General features: G+C 33.5%; 1 protein-coding gene and 1 long non-coding RNA gene across 2 annotated transcripts; both read right to left on the bottom strand.

Moving 5' to 3' along the window:
• Nucleotides 1-2,942: 2,942 nt before the first annotated feature.
• LOC144569275 (uncharacterized) lies at nt 2,943-6,678 on the bottom strand. The gene is made up of 6 exons (XR_013516033.1): nt 6,621-6,678; nt 5,617-5,704; nt 4,928-5,531; nt 4,677-4,797; nt 3,882-4,354; nt 2,943-3,321 (listed from the first exon to the last, which is right to left on the bottom strand). It is a non-coding gene; the product is annotated as an uncharacterized LOC144569275 (long non-coding RNA).
• A 3,430-nt stretch (nt 6,679-10,108) lies between these two features.
• LOC144569264 (cysteine-rich receptor-like protein kinase 10) lies at nt 10,109-16,351 on the bottom strand. Its single transcript, XM_078319535.1, has 7 exons — nt 15,478-16,351; nt 12,053-12,184; nt 11,831-11,964; nt 11,540-11,750; nt 11,035-11,272; nt 10,736-10,883; nt 10,109-10,625 (listed from the first exon to the last, which is right to left on the bottom strand). Exons 1-7 carry the CDS (start codon nt 16,325-16,327, stop codon nt 10,302-10,304), a joined length of 2,037 nt encoding a protein of 678 aa, XP_078175661.1. The 5' UTR covers nt 16,328-16,351; the 3' UTR covers nt 10,109-10,301.
• Between the last annotated feature and the right edge of the window lie 1,790 nt (nt 16,352-18,141).

Here is an 18,141-nt window from a genome sequence, read left to right as displayed (position 1 = left end):
CTTTGATAATGTTGTCAACCATTTTTTTTTATCTTCAACTCTTCATGTGTCCTCCTTTTAGGAGAAAAAGAAGAAGATGCTTCTGATCAATATCTCTGCCTCTTTATTAATTAATTATTTCTGCTCTTCTCTAATTAACTGTCTTAAACTTAATTTAGCAGGATCAATAGATAAAGAAGTCTAAATTATGGATACAGAACCGTTTCGCAAAATTGGGTTCTTTCATTTGATGGTTTTCGTACCGCATGCGATGTTTATATCGGCACGCGAGACCAATATACGCTTGTCAGAAATGGGTTTCAATAGCATCCGTTGGTTCATCCTTCTATTTCTTGACATTTGTTTCCTAACTAAACTTCTTGAGATCAACGAAGAACAGTTGCTTGCAGTGTTGGAATATAACCATGACAAGAAGGAAAAGCGAAAAAAATCAACATGGTTCAAAAGCATTGTACAAGTCTTATGCTGTATGGCTACATGTGCATTTCTTATATGGGGTGCAGTAACTTTGTATCGATTTGGCATAGATCCAATTAAGAGAACGGCTTACTGCGTTATGGTTACGTATCCTGCACCTTTCTTATGGTGCATGAAAAAGTTCTGCGACATTGAAGAAGACGATGTCAAAACACAGAAGCAGTTAACATTCACGCTGTATTGTTCGCTCAACTTTATGATTTCAAACGACACCTTCTCCTATGGAATTTTGGGAGCCGGCATGACAATCTATGGAGCGGCAATTCTTGCAATTGTCGTCTTTGCACTATTGGAATGGTCTTGCTTTTTTCTAAGAAGTGATTTGACGGATGATGAAGAAAAACACGAGCATGATTCAGACCGTGATATAGGCAACATCCTGACCAACACCGCTATATATGTGTTAATCCTATGGGGTGTAATAAGTCTGTACCAATTCAGTGAAGACAGTATGTTTTTGCGTGCGGCCTACTGTGTTACGATTCTGTCTCCCATACCTTTCATACAATGCGTGAAAATTTACTCGTATGAATCAGCTGGGATAAGACGGGTACCGGTGAGAATGGCTCTGCATGCCTCGCTGGCTTTCATGTGTTCCTGTGGTGTCTTTTGCTTGTCAATTGTATATAATGTTATACCAGATGCTGATCTAGAGGAGATGATTATTTTTCAAGCCGTGGTTCTGGCATTTCTAGCTTTTGTCATAGCTTTTGTTTGTGGCTTATTTGTAGAAGTGATCAAGTTAGATATTCAGGATGCTTACACTTACGAGCAACAACAACCACAGAAACTAGTGATAACTTCTCATTCAATTCAGGAAATGCTCCAGCACAGAATTAAATGCTCAAAGTTTAAAGCATCATAAAAAATTGTAAGGGGTGTGTGTGTGTGTGTGTATGTACTGAAGTAAATGAGGGAGTTCTTTTCTGATAATAAGAGTAACTAAATCAATCTATTTAATTGTCTTGTTACTTTTATAAAAAAAATGCCTTATTGTACTAATTCTTGTTAGGCCACCATTTCCATTGATTTAAGGGTTTTGGCTTAGAGAGAAGCCTTCCAGGTTGATTTCTTTCTAGGGTTCCTGAGAGATAGGAGGCTTCAATTTTGGGTTTAATTTGGTTTTGAGCAAGTTTTAATTTATGACATGTCGGGTTGGGACTGTGATTTGTTTTTCTTTGCAATTTAACTTGTTTATGTTGTAATTTGGGTCTGGGAGTGGTATGTCTACATAAGTTTGGATATGCTCAAGGTCAATTTGGGGTTGGTTGGGTTTGAGGATAGGTTTTGAGTTGTTTGTTGATTCCATCATTTATTTTGTTTATTTCATAACATTTAAGACATGATATTTTGATTGATTTTGTCAAACAATCCTACTGTTTTTTTTCATGGACTTGTTAAGGAGTTTGTAAACTATGTCTTTGTCAATTTTTATCATTTTTAGGATTTTATTTCTATTTTTAAAGAAGGCAGACAATCAGAGGGGCATTTTAGTCCTTATTTCTCCAATTTTCAGGATTTTTGAAATGCCAACTTCAAAAATAGATATAAAATCGAAATAAATTCCAATAAATGTGAAATTTGTTTCCATTTGATTTTTTTTAAGTCCTCTATATGACTATATATTTGGATTTTTCATTTGGGTCCCTTACCAGTCTACTGACTAATTTGCAACAGAGGGTCATTTTGGGATATTTTGAGCACCAATCCTGTACCAGTGACACTTTTGCTTGATTTTAATGCTGATGCCATGTAATATATTGACTGATTGTCATCATAACACATTTTAGTGGATTTAAACCACTGTTATGGTATTATTAATAAAGAAAATATGATCAAAATTCAAAAGAGTCAAGATTAGGCATCTCAAGATAAAAGAACAAGTTTTCAGAACCAGGAATAAAGGAAATTTTTGCATAAAGAGTCCTGGTTTTTGTTTATTTGCACATTTTATGATCTTATAACTTGATTTTAGAGGTAACAATTGCCCTTGTTTTCTCCAATTTTGAGAGATTTCTCCCTCATCTTCTCTCCATTCTCCAGAAATTCTTGGACCTTTTTTGTGTCAAAATATTGTCTCTGAAAAGTTTTTATTTTTATTTTTTTTGAGTAATCCCAGCAGAGGCTGCTGGTTGTATTGTCCCTGAAAAGTTATGTAAATAAAATTGCGCTTGCAATAGCTCTAATTCTTTCATAACAGCACCACTAAAGCACTAAAAAAAAGTAATAAAACCAATTTAAAAGACAATGGGCAAAAGCTTTCGGTGATGAAAAATTAGGATAATCAAAAGTTTTCTCACTGCGTTGGTATACTATTTTTTTTTACTTTTGACTTTTTGTGATTCAAATATGCAGCATAGTTTCAATGAAACGCATTATTTTTCAAGAAGATTCTATTTCGATTGTTCATCAAGAATCATCCTTTCTCTTTTTGTAATATAAAAGAACGAGAAAGGACTCAAAAAAAAGGAATAAAAATAGAACTCAGTTCAGTTCCGCACACATTGCAGAACAGCCCATGCAATACCTTCAATTAATCAAGTTGGCTTCTAGTTGACATCTTTCTCTTATACTTTATACAAATTATCTGAAATTTTTATGGTTTATATAACATCAATTTACAAATAGGAAAACTATCTACTCAAAATAATTAAAATAAATTGAATGGACATGTTGGCATAAATTACGGACCAATTTAGCCTTGGAATCACCCAATTCTGTCCATACCAATTTTTGTAGTTTGGTAAGGTATTGTAGCCCTTGAGGCACACCCAATTCACCACAATTACCAATCTTGAGTTGTTTAAGAATGGGCATTGCACCTTTCTCTATCTCCCATTGCAGCTTCAAAGCTTCTAATTGGCTAAAGCCTCCAGAGGAACATATCGTTTTTCGACTTTTGAATGCTCTTTCGAGGATGAGAACCTTAAGGCAGCATAGGTTCTCCAATACTGGCATTATATCCTATTGGAACTTGTAACCCATAATATGTAGATAAATGAGGTGACAGGGGAGATAGAACTCCCCTGTCAATTTAGTGGAGCTATAGTAAGAAAGTTCGAGAGACTGTAAATGCTTATAAAATGAGAAACATCTCATGTCAAGTATGTCCAATATACTATGATCATGCATTAAATGGAGATTAGTTAGGGTTCTAATGAGGATAGAAAAGTGAATACTGCCTTCCATGGAGTTGATACGGCATTTAATCCAAATGAACGTAAATTGGGTATATGAGGTATCTCTATCTCCCATGATTGTGTCTGTGTGGGCGTCGCCATGCTAATAGTTTACAAATTTGTTAATTTTGCTGATGTCGGTAGTTGTATAGTATTTATGTCGTCATAGACATGCTTCAGTGTCTTGATATTCCATGCACTCTTAGGAAACTTAAAAGGGGCCACCATTAATTGGTTGTAGCCCTGAGACTTGAAGGGTCTGCAGAAATTTCATTCTGCCTATCACTTTCTCAAAGAATTCTTGATCACAGCTGTCACTTATCCTGCCATAAAGACTCAGATATGTTAACTGAGTCAATCCCACAAACATCCCCAACTCTATTATGCTCTCCTCTATATAACTGTCTCCATTGCTTACCACTTTGAGCAGTCTTTGCTTAGAACAATTCGGCATTCTACCGTTATAAAAGAACAAAAGAGTGTGGAGGTTTGGACTCATTATAAGTTGCTCACAATCTGGATTGTGAATTGCCACACGGCGTGCCTTGCTCAAGCTAATTTTATCATCTGAATTTGAATACACTAGGAGAAAGTTTTCCTCAGCTTTTTGGAGAGCAACATCTCGTAGTAGATCATGCATACGTACAGTTGTGATGGAACCATCAATATCTGATCTACTATCTACTTGAACTATGCTCCTAACATAAAATGGAAAAAAAATAAAAAATTAATTGCCAGGCTCATCTGTTTCGACTTTGGAGTAGTCTTAAATGTAATATAGCTTTAATATTGTGGCCCAAAAGTTTCAAGCTAAGCACTTAAAAGAAAGTACTGATTATGTAACATAATATAAACATTTATAAAATTGAAGTACAATGATTAAAGATATCATAAAAAGGAAAAGTTAGTATTAAAACAATTTAGTTTAATGTTGTATACATAAGCTGTAATGTTGAGATACTCAATTAAAACCAACACGTTACATCAACATATGTAAATCATTAAATGAAGATGTAATACCTTTGTACGAGATCCTCTAAGAAACTCTCCGCAGTTTCTTTCAATGTTCTGTTATCTTCTTGTGGTATGAAGTCCTCTGAAATCCACATTTGAAGTAAGGATGGGGCATTGATTGTATAATCTTTGGGAAAACAAAATACATTAAAACAATTTAGTTTAATGTTGTATACATAAGCTGTAATGTTGAGATACTCAATTAAAACCAACACGTTACATCAACATATGTAAATCATTAAATGAAGATGTAATACCTTTATACGAGATCCTCTAAGAAACTCTCCGCAGTTTCTTTCAATGTTCTGTTATCTTCTTGTGGTATGAAGCCCTCTGAAATCCACATTTGAAGTAAGGATGGGGCATTGATTGTATAATCTTTGGATAAGCAAAATACATGAAACATGACTTGAGAGCAAATGACAGGTCCTCATAGCTAGTGCCTATGATCTTGCTACAATCTTTAAATCCTTCAACATGCCAACTCATGGTTCGAAACACACTACTCCAAGTAGCATGGCTACGTGGCTTCTTTGATAAGAGACCACCTAAAACCACCAATGCGAGAGGCAACCCACCACCCTTGTAGACAAACTGATCTATGATATCAGAAAGATCATCAAAAGAACTTTTATTTGGATCATATTTAGGAAAAACTGCTTTTAACAAAAGCTCTCGACTTAACTCCTCAGTTAAGAACTGGAGTTTGTGTGGTTCACTTATAGGATCCATGCCCTTAGGAATATGGGCAAACCTAGTAGTTACAAGTACTCCCATTGTTTTCATTAGAGAATGCTGCACCAATTTGAGTCCATAGATCGATTGTCCAGACATCGTTTAGGACTATGAGGTATTTTTTTCCTGTAAAAAAATTGTGAATCTCTATAAGAATCACTTTTGTTTCATTTGGTTGCACTGTTAATTTGATAGGAAGCCCAAGTTTTACCGCTATCTTCCTTGAAACATCAACTGCTCTGAACATTTCAGAAATGGCTACCCATATGCAAACTCCAAACTGTCCTTTGACATTATTACTGCAAAAATAAAACATTATATTAGACATTAATATAACCAAAAGGGAAAATTTCTGGTGTACCCATATAAACTTTTAAAATAGTCAATATTCCCATAAAAACATCATAATTTCCTATATTCCCATAAAAAACTTGATAAATCTTCTTCCATCCCCTTTGATTCATTTAGCATTTTATTTAATTATTTTAAAAATTAAATTTACAAATATACCATCATCTCTTCCTAACAGCTATTCTATAATTGTCAAAAAAACAAAAAGCAATTCTATAAGGTTGATTCCTCGAACCGTTGTTAGAAACCTTCTGAAATCGGAAGGGCAGTGGCAAAAGAAATTTTGCTTGTATTGTGAAATTAAATGAAAACAATTTTTGGCGAAGTTTATTTTGCTATTAATTAGTAGAAAATCACAACTAACAAACTAACACTGTTGAACTTGGATGTCAGCTTCTCTGTTATATAAATGTCTCAAATTAATTAGTAGAAAATTATCATTATTAATTGTGTTGACTTTATCTTAATTGTTTGAGAAAAATTGATTGATCTACTCCATTGACTTAATTTAGATCAGATCTGAATGTGCACCATATTAAAAATGTATTCTCAAAGCATCTCAAGGAACGGATCTGATTCAAAATGTATTAGAAATGTTGATAAACCAATTTTACTAAAAACTTCATGCAATTGCCACATATAAACACTACTTTCAGAGAAATCACAACTAACAAACTAACACTGTAACACAACACGAACCAAATTACAAATTGATTTCTACAAGGACCTTACAAAGTGAAAACACCAAGTTTTTAGCTCCGTTAAGGTTAGGGTTAGGAATTAATTTAAGCAAACCCGATGCAAAGCAGAAGAGAAGAGAAGAGAAGAGATGAGAAAAGTAGAGGTAAGATCAATTTCACATACCAAGTAATCACTGAAGCAAGATCGGAGAAAACAATGATCTGAGAGGTAAGAAAGTAAGCTTTGCTGAGAGAGAGAGAGATGCGAAGGTAGAGAAAATCAAAGAAAAAGGGGGACTGGATATAAATCTGTTGTTATTCCAAAGGATCACAGGACCATGTTATTCCTATCACATCCGTTAAAAATTTTTCAAGACCGCATCTCAAGGCAAAAAGTTTTTGTACCCAAATCTCGATAAAAATCAACGGTTGAGATTGAAATAACAGGTTCCTGTGATTTCTTTAGAATAGTAGCAGATTTATTTCCGGACTGTGGAAGGAGGACAAATATCTCTCCATTACTATAAAAGATTCACTTCACTTTACGGTTTGAGATTTACTCCAAGCCACTTTGAGATTCGGACTAGGGCAGGGGGCAGTATTATTGTTTCCAAATTACTTCATGCAGCGCGTAAAAAGTCGCGGGTAAGATATTGACAGCGGGTAAATATATTGATAGAGTGGTTTCCAAGCGGGTAAAAAGTCGCGGGTAAGATATTGACAGAGAAGATTTTACTTCATACAGCGCGTTAACCATAAAGTTCAAACAGTTTTTCATGCGACTTGTACACTGCATGAAGCAGAAACCACTCTATCAATGTATATTTATCCAAAAGTCGTTGCGTATAAGAACAAAGATTTGTGACTGGTCGGGTTTATACGGATAATTATTTCAAATTCCTTGAATCAATTTGATAATTTCATTTTTTGAGAGTTTTAAAGGAAACAATGATTCAATTTGATAATTTGGAATAATTTATTTCTAAACAAATTACTTAAAATTATTCCAAATTATCTTAAATAGGTTTATCATTGTTTCCAAATTGATTCGAGTTGATGATTTGGAATAATTTTTTTTAGAACTAGTCAGTGTTTCATATATGAGTCAAGCGCATTGCGTATCCGGTAAAATGTGAATTTTTCGCAAATGGTGTCAGCGAGTACGATACGGGTTGGGTGGATATATTTTTATACCCGTAGCTGTTATGATAAAGAAATTTTTTTTTACCCTTATCTGTTTTTTTTCAAATAGAGTACGGATCGGATAAACGGATAAAAAAATGCCATTGACATCTCAATTTGTGCATTCAATAAAATATTATTAAAATAAGAAAATAAATAATAAATAATAATAAATGCAACTAATTTGTATTATGAAAATTTAGTAAAATATAAAACTTTATTATATATCATATATTATTTTCATATAAATATATATATCTATATATATGTTTATTTTTAAAAATTATCTTGTAGAATAACAGATAAGATAATGAAAAAAAATCTTTACATTTACCTTACTTGAAAAATTAACGAAAAATGTTTTTTTTTTATTCATTTTTTCGGATACAGTCGGATAAATGGATAAAATAATATCATTGACACCATACGTGCTACTTTTTGAATTCTAATTTTTTGAAACGTAACAAATAAAAAAATCGGATAAATCAGTGTGCACAGATATTGACTTGTTGGAGTCTGTATTTTGCTATATAAAGTAAGAGGAGGGTTCAAATGTCTTCATGTTTTTGTGCTTTTATCATGCCTTCATCTCTCTCCATCATTTTCAAAGTTCAAACAGTCGATCCGAACCGCTCAACCTAACCTCCATACTAAACTATGTTTGGAGACCAAATTTTATATTTTTTAGGAATTTTTTTTGTACCTATCTAAAAAAATAGTAAAAAAATTCCTAAAAATATAAAATTTGGTCTCCAAACATATTTTAGTATGGAGGTTAGGTTGAGCGGTTCGGATTGATTGTTTGAACTTTGAAAATGATAGAGAGAGATGGAGGCACAAAAACATGGAGGCATTTGAACCCTCCTCATAAAGTAATACTTCTATTAAAAAATTGTATCTTGAATACATGATGCTGATCGACAGTAACTTGGTTAATAATCGGAACGTTGTGATAAAGAATGCATAATTTATCATAATTATACAAATATTGCACATATGTTTTAATGTTTAGCTAATTAGTTACCAATTTCTTTTGGTCAATTTAAAAACATTTCATCATCTATAAAAAATAGATTTGAAATATTAATAATATAGCCTTATTGCACATGATTAGTGCAAAAACAATTTTTAAATTACACCAAATATAATATGTAGTCAATAAATGATAAAACATGCATTATTATTTTTTTTTGTTCTTATTTGACAAATATTAATTTTGATTTTTCGGTTATCACGATTGTCCACAGTGTTGTAAAATGTGATTTTATTCATATATGCAGAAGGTCACCATAGTATGCGGTATGCGGTCGCATATGCGGATTTTAATATGGACTTATATATCTGAATTCTATCATCAAATATGACATCCTTAATTAAATATTTGATATTTAATATGTTTTAATCTGATCAAATATTAAATATGACATTTATCAAATAACACATAAAACCCACCACTTGTTACTTAATTCTTTTTTATATATAAATATAAAAAAAATATAAAATGGAATATACTATTGTATTTTGTGTGAAAATATTGCAATAATTTAATGAGGATATATGTGTTCATCCTTTTCATTAAAAGTGAGAGCCGACTATTCTGAAGCCTTTTTTCTATGATTTTAATAGATGAATGAGCCTGTTTTCTATACTGAAAAAGCATGAGAATAATTGTTCAGCCTATGGTGCTTTACAATGTACTATCTATAGTATTGTGGTATTGGATTTGTGTTAAGAAGTCTCGAATGAAAATCAAAGCACCATAACCTCACTTTTTCAGAGAATATTAATGTTAGCTAAGCTTTCGCTAAAAAAATTAAATCTATTAGTAATTTTAAGTCGTCATCAGATCGTCATTACCATCATCATTATCATTGTCATGTGCAGTATCATAATTATAATAATAATAATCATCATCATCATCATCTCATAATTACTGTTATATCCAGAAATTTTAAATCAAGGATTTATTTGCTAATTTAAAAATCACACTTAAATTAAATTTTATTTAATTAAACGATTGTTCGAATAATATCTGATTATATAAAACGAAACTAAATTTCAGAAAATAACCTAATTATACACTAATATACTAATTTAAGATTAAAACAAAATTTTAGAACCTATAAAATTAAATCTAAATACTAAAAAAAAAATTCGTGCTTTGAAAATTAGTTACAAGTCTCGCTGAATTATCGGGAAAATAGTTATTTTAAATTGATAAGTATTAATAAATAATTAGATTGGATTCTAAACTGAAAAGATAAATATTCGAAATATTCGTGCGAGTTAATCGTAAAATTTACAAACTTCAATTCGAGTTTATAAACAAAACGGATTATAAATCAAGAAATTGAACACTGATCAATTGACAAAAATTCGTATTTAAAATTTTAATGCGAACCTCGTTAATTTTGTAATTGAATACACTTATCAATTAATTAAAATGGAACCGACTTAAACTCCTCAATTTTAATGCAAATTTTTTCAAGTATTATATCGATCAAAGTTGCGGCTCAGTTCCTGTCAACTTCTTACAATTACTCAATAGAAAACGACATTCTTTTACAAACCTTAATGGTAAGAATTAATTTCCTAAATCTCTGCTACTCATTGAGTAGACATTTGTTGACTTTAACTGTTCGCAAATCAACAAGAGCATTTCTCACCTTAATTTCCAATCTAGCTACCTGGCTTCAATATCAGTAATTGAAACCTCATTTGTTGACATGGGAACAGACTTGCTTGAAGACCTGCCAATGTTCCTCGATCCAGCACGTATACTGCCATTCGCAATGCAAAATGGCGGCCTAGACGGAATCTCAAGAGACACTGTTTCGCTGCTAAGCATCACAACCACATTTGACATAGTAGGTCTATTTGTTGGGTTCTCTTGGACACACAACAGCGCAATATGTGTGCATCTCAACAATTCACTCATTGCATATTGTTCACCTAACGATGAATCTACTACATCTGTAATGGTACCATTGATCCAGTTTCCCCATACCTATATATATGTGTGTGTGAGAATAAGTTAAAATTTGTTAGGATATAGTTCCTTAATTTGCTGATTATAAAAATAATAGATACAGATTAAGGATTGGTGCTGCTACTTACAAAACTCAGGAGAACTTCAATCTCATCATTCTCAACGAAAGTTTTCTTCTTTCCAGTTATAATCTCTAAAACTAAAACACCATAACTGAAAGCATCTGATTTGACCGAGAAATGACCATGCATTACATACTCTGGAGCCATATATCCACTACAACAAATTAAGTATGCATATTATTATTAACGTCGGTTTTATTTTAGATATCTCGGATGGATCATAAAAAAATCTATGGTCAAACTCAATATTACTCCAATACATACATGTACAGTACTTGTAATATAATCATGTGACATACACTTACCATGTTCCAGCAACTCGACGTGTGATCGCTTGACTTTGGTCGCCTCCATAAAGTCTAGCCGTACCAAAGTCGGATATCTTTGGGTTCATCTCTGCATCGAGCAAGACATTGCTTGCCTTCAGATCTCGATGAATAATTCTTATCTGAGAATCTTCATGTAGATAAAGTAGCCCTCTTGCAATTCCATAAATGATATTGAACCTTTTCCTCCAGTTTAGTAAGTGCCGCATCTCAGTATCTATAGAAGCAGATAACGATGACCTTATTTAGGATAATTTGGCAAGCGAAATTAACATAAAAGCAGAGTATCTAAAAAATTAGTTTGTTAAGGACTAGAGCCATGTGAAACAATTTTTGTTAAGGTAATGCCGTACCAAAGAAATAGTGAAATTCACCAAAAAAAATACTTGATTAGAAATAATTACCGTTATAGTGTTACTCTAGAATTGGGAATCAACCAGTTAATTTGAAGATAAATTTTTGTGATAGAGAAAGAAAACCTTACCAAAAAGGATTTGGTCAAGGCTTTTGTTAGGTACATATTCATAAACAAGCAATTTCTCTTGGCCCTCCAAACAAACACCAAGAAGTCTGACAAGATTTCTGTGTTGAAGCTTTGCGACCAAAATTAGCTCATTTTTCAATTCGTCCAGTCCTTGGTCAGAACTTTGAGAGAGCCTCTTTACTGCTATATCTTGGCCATCAGGCAGTGCACCCTAATGGAAGAATTAAAAGTAATTAGATACAATAAATGTTCAGATAATTAGTAATGAAGTTAATTTTAGTATATTCCTACCTTATATACAGCTCCAAATCCACCTTCACCAAGTTTGTTTTCCTCTGCAAAATCAATTGTCGCTACTCTTAATAGAGAGAAATCAAAAAGCAATGACTCGACAGTGCTTTCGATCTCCTCGGGGTTACTCACATCTGTACATTGACACCAAATATCAATCAGCTTGAGCCAATCTTACTTTAAGTACAAACTTGATAAAAAAAAATGATCTTTCTTACGTACTCAGCAATGGTTTTGTAATCCCTGATTTCCTCCTCTTTAATAAGCAGACACTAAAACCAGCGAATACAACAAAAGCAAGGACCAATGGTATAGTGATTGCCAGAATTGTACCAGTTGAAGTTTTCTTCTTGCCTGCATAAAGCACATCAGAACTTACAAATACGTCTAAAACACCTTTTGATTTGAACAATTTAATTTCAACGACAACAATTTAATTAATATATCAAATAGATGGACATAGTAAAATTGCCAAATGATATCTACATCCGACAAATGTTAAACACACACTCAGTTAATTCACCCTAAATATCCTGGTAATGACTTGATATCCAATTAATGTGTTAAAATTTAGATCAATTTGGCTTTGTCTATAATGCGCACGACTTTTAATCATAGCAGGAATTATCGGTATCGGGATCGGGATCGGTTCCGGCTGATACCGATATGGGATCGGAGTATCGGATCGGTATCGGCTCAGAATCAGCTCAGGATCGGGTTTTTTTTTTTTCTTTATGATTTGCTACATGAGGATCGGCTCAGGATCGGATTGGGGTAGGCCGATACTGATACGTATCGGCCGATATTAATTTCCTTTTAATATTAATGTGGTTTTGAATTGAACGGTCAAATCTTAACTCAAAATTTGAGTTAACTAAGATAATAGAATTCGAAGATATTGTACGTGAATTATCTCTTTAATGAAGCGGATGATTGCGGCCATGATTATGAGATCAGTCGATTTCGATTTCGAGTTGAATTGGCTGGAGTCGATTCAATTTTGAACTAAGTTACGTAGCATGCAACCTTTCGGTCTAAAATTGGATGAATTAGTCTAGTCCGAGTCAACTGATTTTCCGTCCGATTTTAAAAAATAAACAGAAAATGAAAAAATAACCCTTGCCGCATGCCATCGATCGGGACAAATGTGGTTTTTGTCATGTTAATTTTTAATCCTGTGAGCTCCTCATAGACCTTTAGAATTCTTGCAATTACCTTTAGGGTAGTCGGGTGAGCCTCCGCAATAATAACGGTATCATCCGCAAACTGGATCGCCTTAGTCGGAATAAAAACTGGCTTGTGCATTTGCGTCTCCGCATTTGCAAAGAATCTGCTCAACGTGTCTGCCACTAGTATGAATAACATCGGTGAAAGTGGGTCACCCTGGCGCAGTCCTCTCTTATGTTTAAAAAAGGATGTTTGTGATCCATTTACCTTGACCATCGAGGATGTGGAACTTAATATGCTTAGGACCGCGGAGACTCATCTCGGGGGAAATCCTTTCTCTATTAGCAAGTTGATTAGATAACACAAGTTTACCATGTCAAAAGTTTTTTCAAAATCTACCTTATACAACACAGACGGTAGTTGTCTCTTAGTGCAAAAAGCCAAAGTTCCCTCGTGACTAGCTAGAAATGATTCCATCATGGAACGACCTTTCACAAAAGCAGTCTGGTTATTGGCGACTAAGTCCGACAAATGTTGTTGAAGTCTTGTTGCTAGAATCTTAGTGATGATTTTCACCACCGTGTTAATGACGCTAATAGGTCTGTAGTCAGCCAACTGTGTGGGTGTATTTTTTTTTTTGGGATCAAAGTTATTGCCACCTTGTTTAGTGCATGAACGGATCCGCCTTGCTCGTAGAAGTTTTTAATTAGAGTCACCAGGTCATGTTTTACTATTGTCCAGAACAATACACTTCTTTTAATATTCGAGAGAAGGAAGAGAGTCGAGCCGACCGGAGCCCATGTAATCATGGTATTATCAAAGTTCGGAGTGTACGTAGTAATAGATTCGGTTGTTAGAGTGCGGCGTCTCATATAAAAAGTAAAATAATAGAGTGATTAATTAAGAATAAAGATAAGTAGAATTAGATGAATATGATAGTTTAGATTGAGTCGTTATAATTATAATTATGTTTTTTTTTATCAATTTTTATTGTTAGTTCATATTGAATTATTAGTTTTAAAATAAAATAGTAAAATAAAAGAATGGCGACTTGGCAATGACATGACGTTTTTGGTTTATCTGGCGGCGTGCGACTGTTGACTAGATATGGCGGCGTGCGAAAGTTGACTAGATTTTCATCAAAAAAAAAAAGAAAAAAAAAGAAGACTGTTGACTTTTTTTTGGCTTCTAAGACTGTTGACTAGATATGTCTTGCAGAATGTGTGACTAGACCATACCACTAAACCACCAGCACCATACAATGGGCAGGCAGCGGTTTATTGTTGGATACTTGGATGTGCATGTCTAACGTCCATTCTCCATTATTCTTTTTTACTGTTAGTTTTGATTATACCCACCACTTGACATTAATTATTTAAAGTTCTTGATTATACTAATTTTTGTATTATATTATATTATATTAGTGAATTATTTGAATGCAATAATTTATCTAAACATAATATTTTGATAACTTAATTTTATTTTTGCTATTTTTTTCTACTTTTTTTTTTGGTACAAAAACAAACTCTACCAAATAAATTCGAATTTTTTATTCAATTTAGCAGATTTTTATCAATTGATCTGATTTTGATTTCACGGTTAAGTGACTTATTCTGATTTTCATAGCCTTGGTTTCGGCTACTTTTTTTGCAATTTCATTTATACTTCTCAAAAACTAAAAAATTTCGTATTTCTCACTCTAAAGCTTGTAATATCATATTTACCCTTCTAAATTTCAAAAACTCACAAATTTACCTATTTAATGTCTTTTTTTATTAAAATTTATTTTAAATTTATGAAGTACCTATTTTATCCTTTATAAAAAAACTAAAAAAAAAATACGTAGCATATTTTAGAAAAATATCAGTCTTATAATTGGTTGGTTTCCAAGAAAAAATGAATTATTTATCAACTTCTGCTGCTTACACAAGCATATACCTACATATCAGTGTTTAAGCGTCATAAGTAGAGAAATGACCAATTTGTCTTCGGAAACCAACTAATGAGAAGACTGACTTTTTTTTAAAATATGCTACGTATTTTTTATTTTTTTAATGAAGGGTAAAATAGATACTTCATTAATTTAAAATTTGTAAGTTTTTTAACAAAAGTAAATATGATAATATGAATTTTAGAGGGGAAATACGCAATTATTAAGTTTTAGCCCATCAATTAAATATGATATTATGAGTTTTAGCCTATGAAATTTAAAAAAGTAATTTGAACCAATCGATCCTAGCTATTCCTATTGTATATCCACGAAATTTTATATCACCAACTGGGAGTTAACTAACGAATTAAGTACTTGAACAAATTACTCAAAACTTCTAGCCTGTAGAAATTGGAATTCGTATTACTGCTCTTATGTCAGTTGTTGCTAGTCACTAATAGATAGGCGTAGTTGTCTAAAACAAGAGCAAAGGCTAACAGTAAGTAATAATACTTGCATGAGTAAAATAGATAGTTCTTTAATTCCATACCTTGAAGTGCTGTAGCTGGAGCTAGAGCTAGAGATGGAGCTGGAGCTGGTGCATTCTCGGCCGGAGGCATGAGCGACAGAAATGCCGCCCCACTGTAAAACAAGTAGACCTCGTACCGTATGTTACACCTCACACCAAGAATTCTCCCTCCTACCTTTCCAGTAAACCACTTGGGCATCTCAACAATTAGATTATTCAAGCAAGATGCACAGTCCGAACTAGACATGTCAGGTGTACACTGTACCAATCCATATGTCTCAGGAAAGGCCTTAGACTGATTCAATTCTGCTGTTCCAAACCTTTTTGAACTATTGAAAGCAGCATAGTCTGCCGTGGTGTTCAGAAGGTAGTTTACATAACTATCATACATGGTTTGTGATCCTGTTATATTCATATTGTTCCACTTAATATAATTATTTGAGTTGTCGTTTGTGGAGATGAAATCTTGGTTTGAGAAACGTAGGAGGCAGAAATCATAATAAATAGTTGCTGCTTCATAATATGGGCATAGGTTTTGGATTTCCTGAGTGGCTTGTGAAAGGCAGGAAGAGCAGGTAGAGGAGTTGACATCACCACGGCAGAGGACTAGCCCGAAGATTTCATTGGGAATGCTACCGAAAGTGCTCTTTGCGAATCCAAAATTGGAGGAGGAATTAGTGGCACTGGTTGTAAGTTTGGTCAAGAGTGTTTGGAGGTTCGAGTCGTATGTGCTGTTGGCTGTGTAAGTGCCGGTTGAACCGCATAATTTATACAGCATTATATTGCCCGCGTTGGCAGTAGGTGGGAGGAGAAAAATTAAGAGGGTGGAGAGAAGTACTAGTGCAAGGGTAATAAGGTCAGGGAATTTCATGGTGGATATGGATTATGGAAGCTTGATCGATGTTTGTGGATGTTTTGAGGAATATTGTATGGCCGGTCAGCCGGGGTAGGAAGGAGGGTCGATCTTATGGAGTTTGGTTTGCCCTGGCAAAGTGGCAAATGTAAATTGCCAGGAAGAAGACATGAATGAAGACTCAAGCATTGACTCCAGGAAGGCCAGTCAATTTGTTTCCATTGCCTTGTGTTATTGTGCCATTGCCAACTTGCCGGTCAAATTGTTTCCATTGCCTTGGGTCATTGTGCCATTGCCAACTTGCTGTCCTATATTAGTATTAGTAATAATTATTTAAGTTTAGATGCGTTGCAAAATATATGTAACATACACTAATTCAATGCAGAGCAATAAAAATTCCCAAACCATATATAAATAGGGGTGAAAATGGAGCGGATTCGGATCGGATAATGCTGACACCATATCTGTATCCGTCTTTTAATAAGTGGATATGAATACAGATACGGATAGTAAACGGATACTAAAATTTAAAACAAAATCCGCCTTAAATGAATACGGATACGAAGTAGATAATCTTCGAATATGGATTCGAATAATACGGATACGAAACGAATAATTGAGTCATATAAACTTAAAAGATAGAGACACCTCAACGGAGTGTGTGATTTATTTTTTTATTCAAGATAGATAAAGAATCATTATTATCACTATTGTCAAGGAAATTTGTTTATTTAATAATTAATATATTGTTTTGAACAACTATAACAAAAAATGTTTTCTGCATTACAAGACTCTTCACAAGAATAAAAATAATTAATAAAAGCCTAACGGAAAGTGTAAATTTATGGGTCATGACTCAATGAGCCCATCAACATTCAAATCAAAAGAATAGAATATATTAAAAGTATTTCGGACTGTGCGGACTACAATACTTAGTCCCACAAAAAGAAAAAAACAGTTTGAGGGAGCATAAAGTCATCCACGTGCTTTATATTATATAGTTGGAGAGAATGGAGGAGGATGGAGATTGCGTTGTGGCGAAATAAAAGGTCTCTGTAACCAAAAAAAAAAAAAAAAAAAAAAAAAGGTCTCTTTTGAAAGGCAAAACGGATCCGGGTATACCAACTCATTCTACTTCGCGGATAATGCGGATATCCACTCCATTTGTGGCATTGGATCCAGATCCGTATATGAATATATACAAATATTATTCGGATCTGTATTCGGATACTATCCGAATCCGTTTATCTATATCGCAATTCCACAAATGATCTTTGTACCTTTTTCCCCAGTCTAGCTAGTAGGTGCGGCTTCTCAGAATCTACAAAAGCAGATAACGAGAACCTTATTTAGAAGCAGTGTTGTAAAATGCAGTTTTGTTCATGTATACAGAAGGTCACTGCATATCGCATATGCAGTATGCGGCTGCATATGCAGATTTTAATGCGCATTAATATATGCGGATTCTTTCATTAAATATTAATATAACATCCTCAATTAAATATTTAATATTTATTATGTATTAGTCTGATCAAATATTAAATATGGCATTTATCAAATAACATAATTGTTACTTAATTCTTCTTTCTTTTTGCATAAACATGCATAACAACAGAAGATACGTACTATTGTATTCTAAAGTTGGAGACAGTAATTTGCTGTCACTGTTTTTTTCCTTTTTATATTTGAGTAAGTTTTGCAGATTGTAGAGGAGAAGCTACGACAACATATTGGCCTAATGTAAGTTTCTTACCAAGGCTTGAAAGCCGGAGCATTGATAAACTACCGGTAAAATCAGTGCGCTTGTATATTACTCCAGCTGGCGTATCGCG

Source organism: Carex rostrata, chromosome 2, assembly GCF_964058835.1.
Source record: "Carex rostrata chromosome 2, lpCarRost1.2, whole genome shotgun sequence".
NCBI lineage: Eukaryota > Viridiplantae > Streptophyta > Magnoliopsida > Poales > Cyperaceae > Carex > Carex rostrata.
This window is presented reverse-complemented; position numbering and strand designations above follow the sequence as displayed.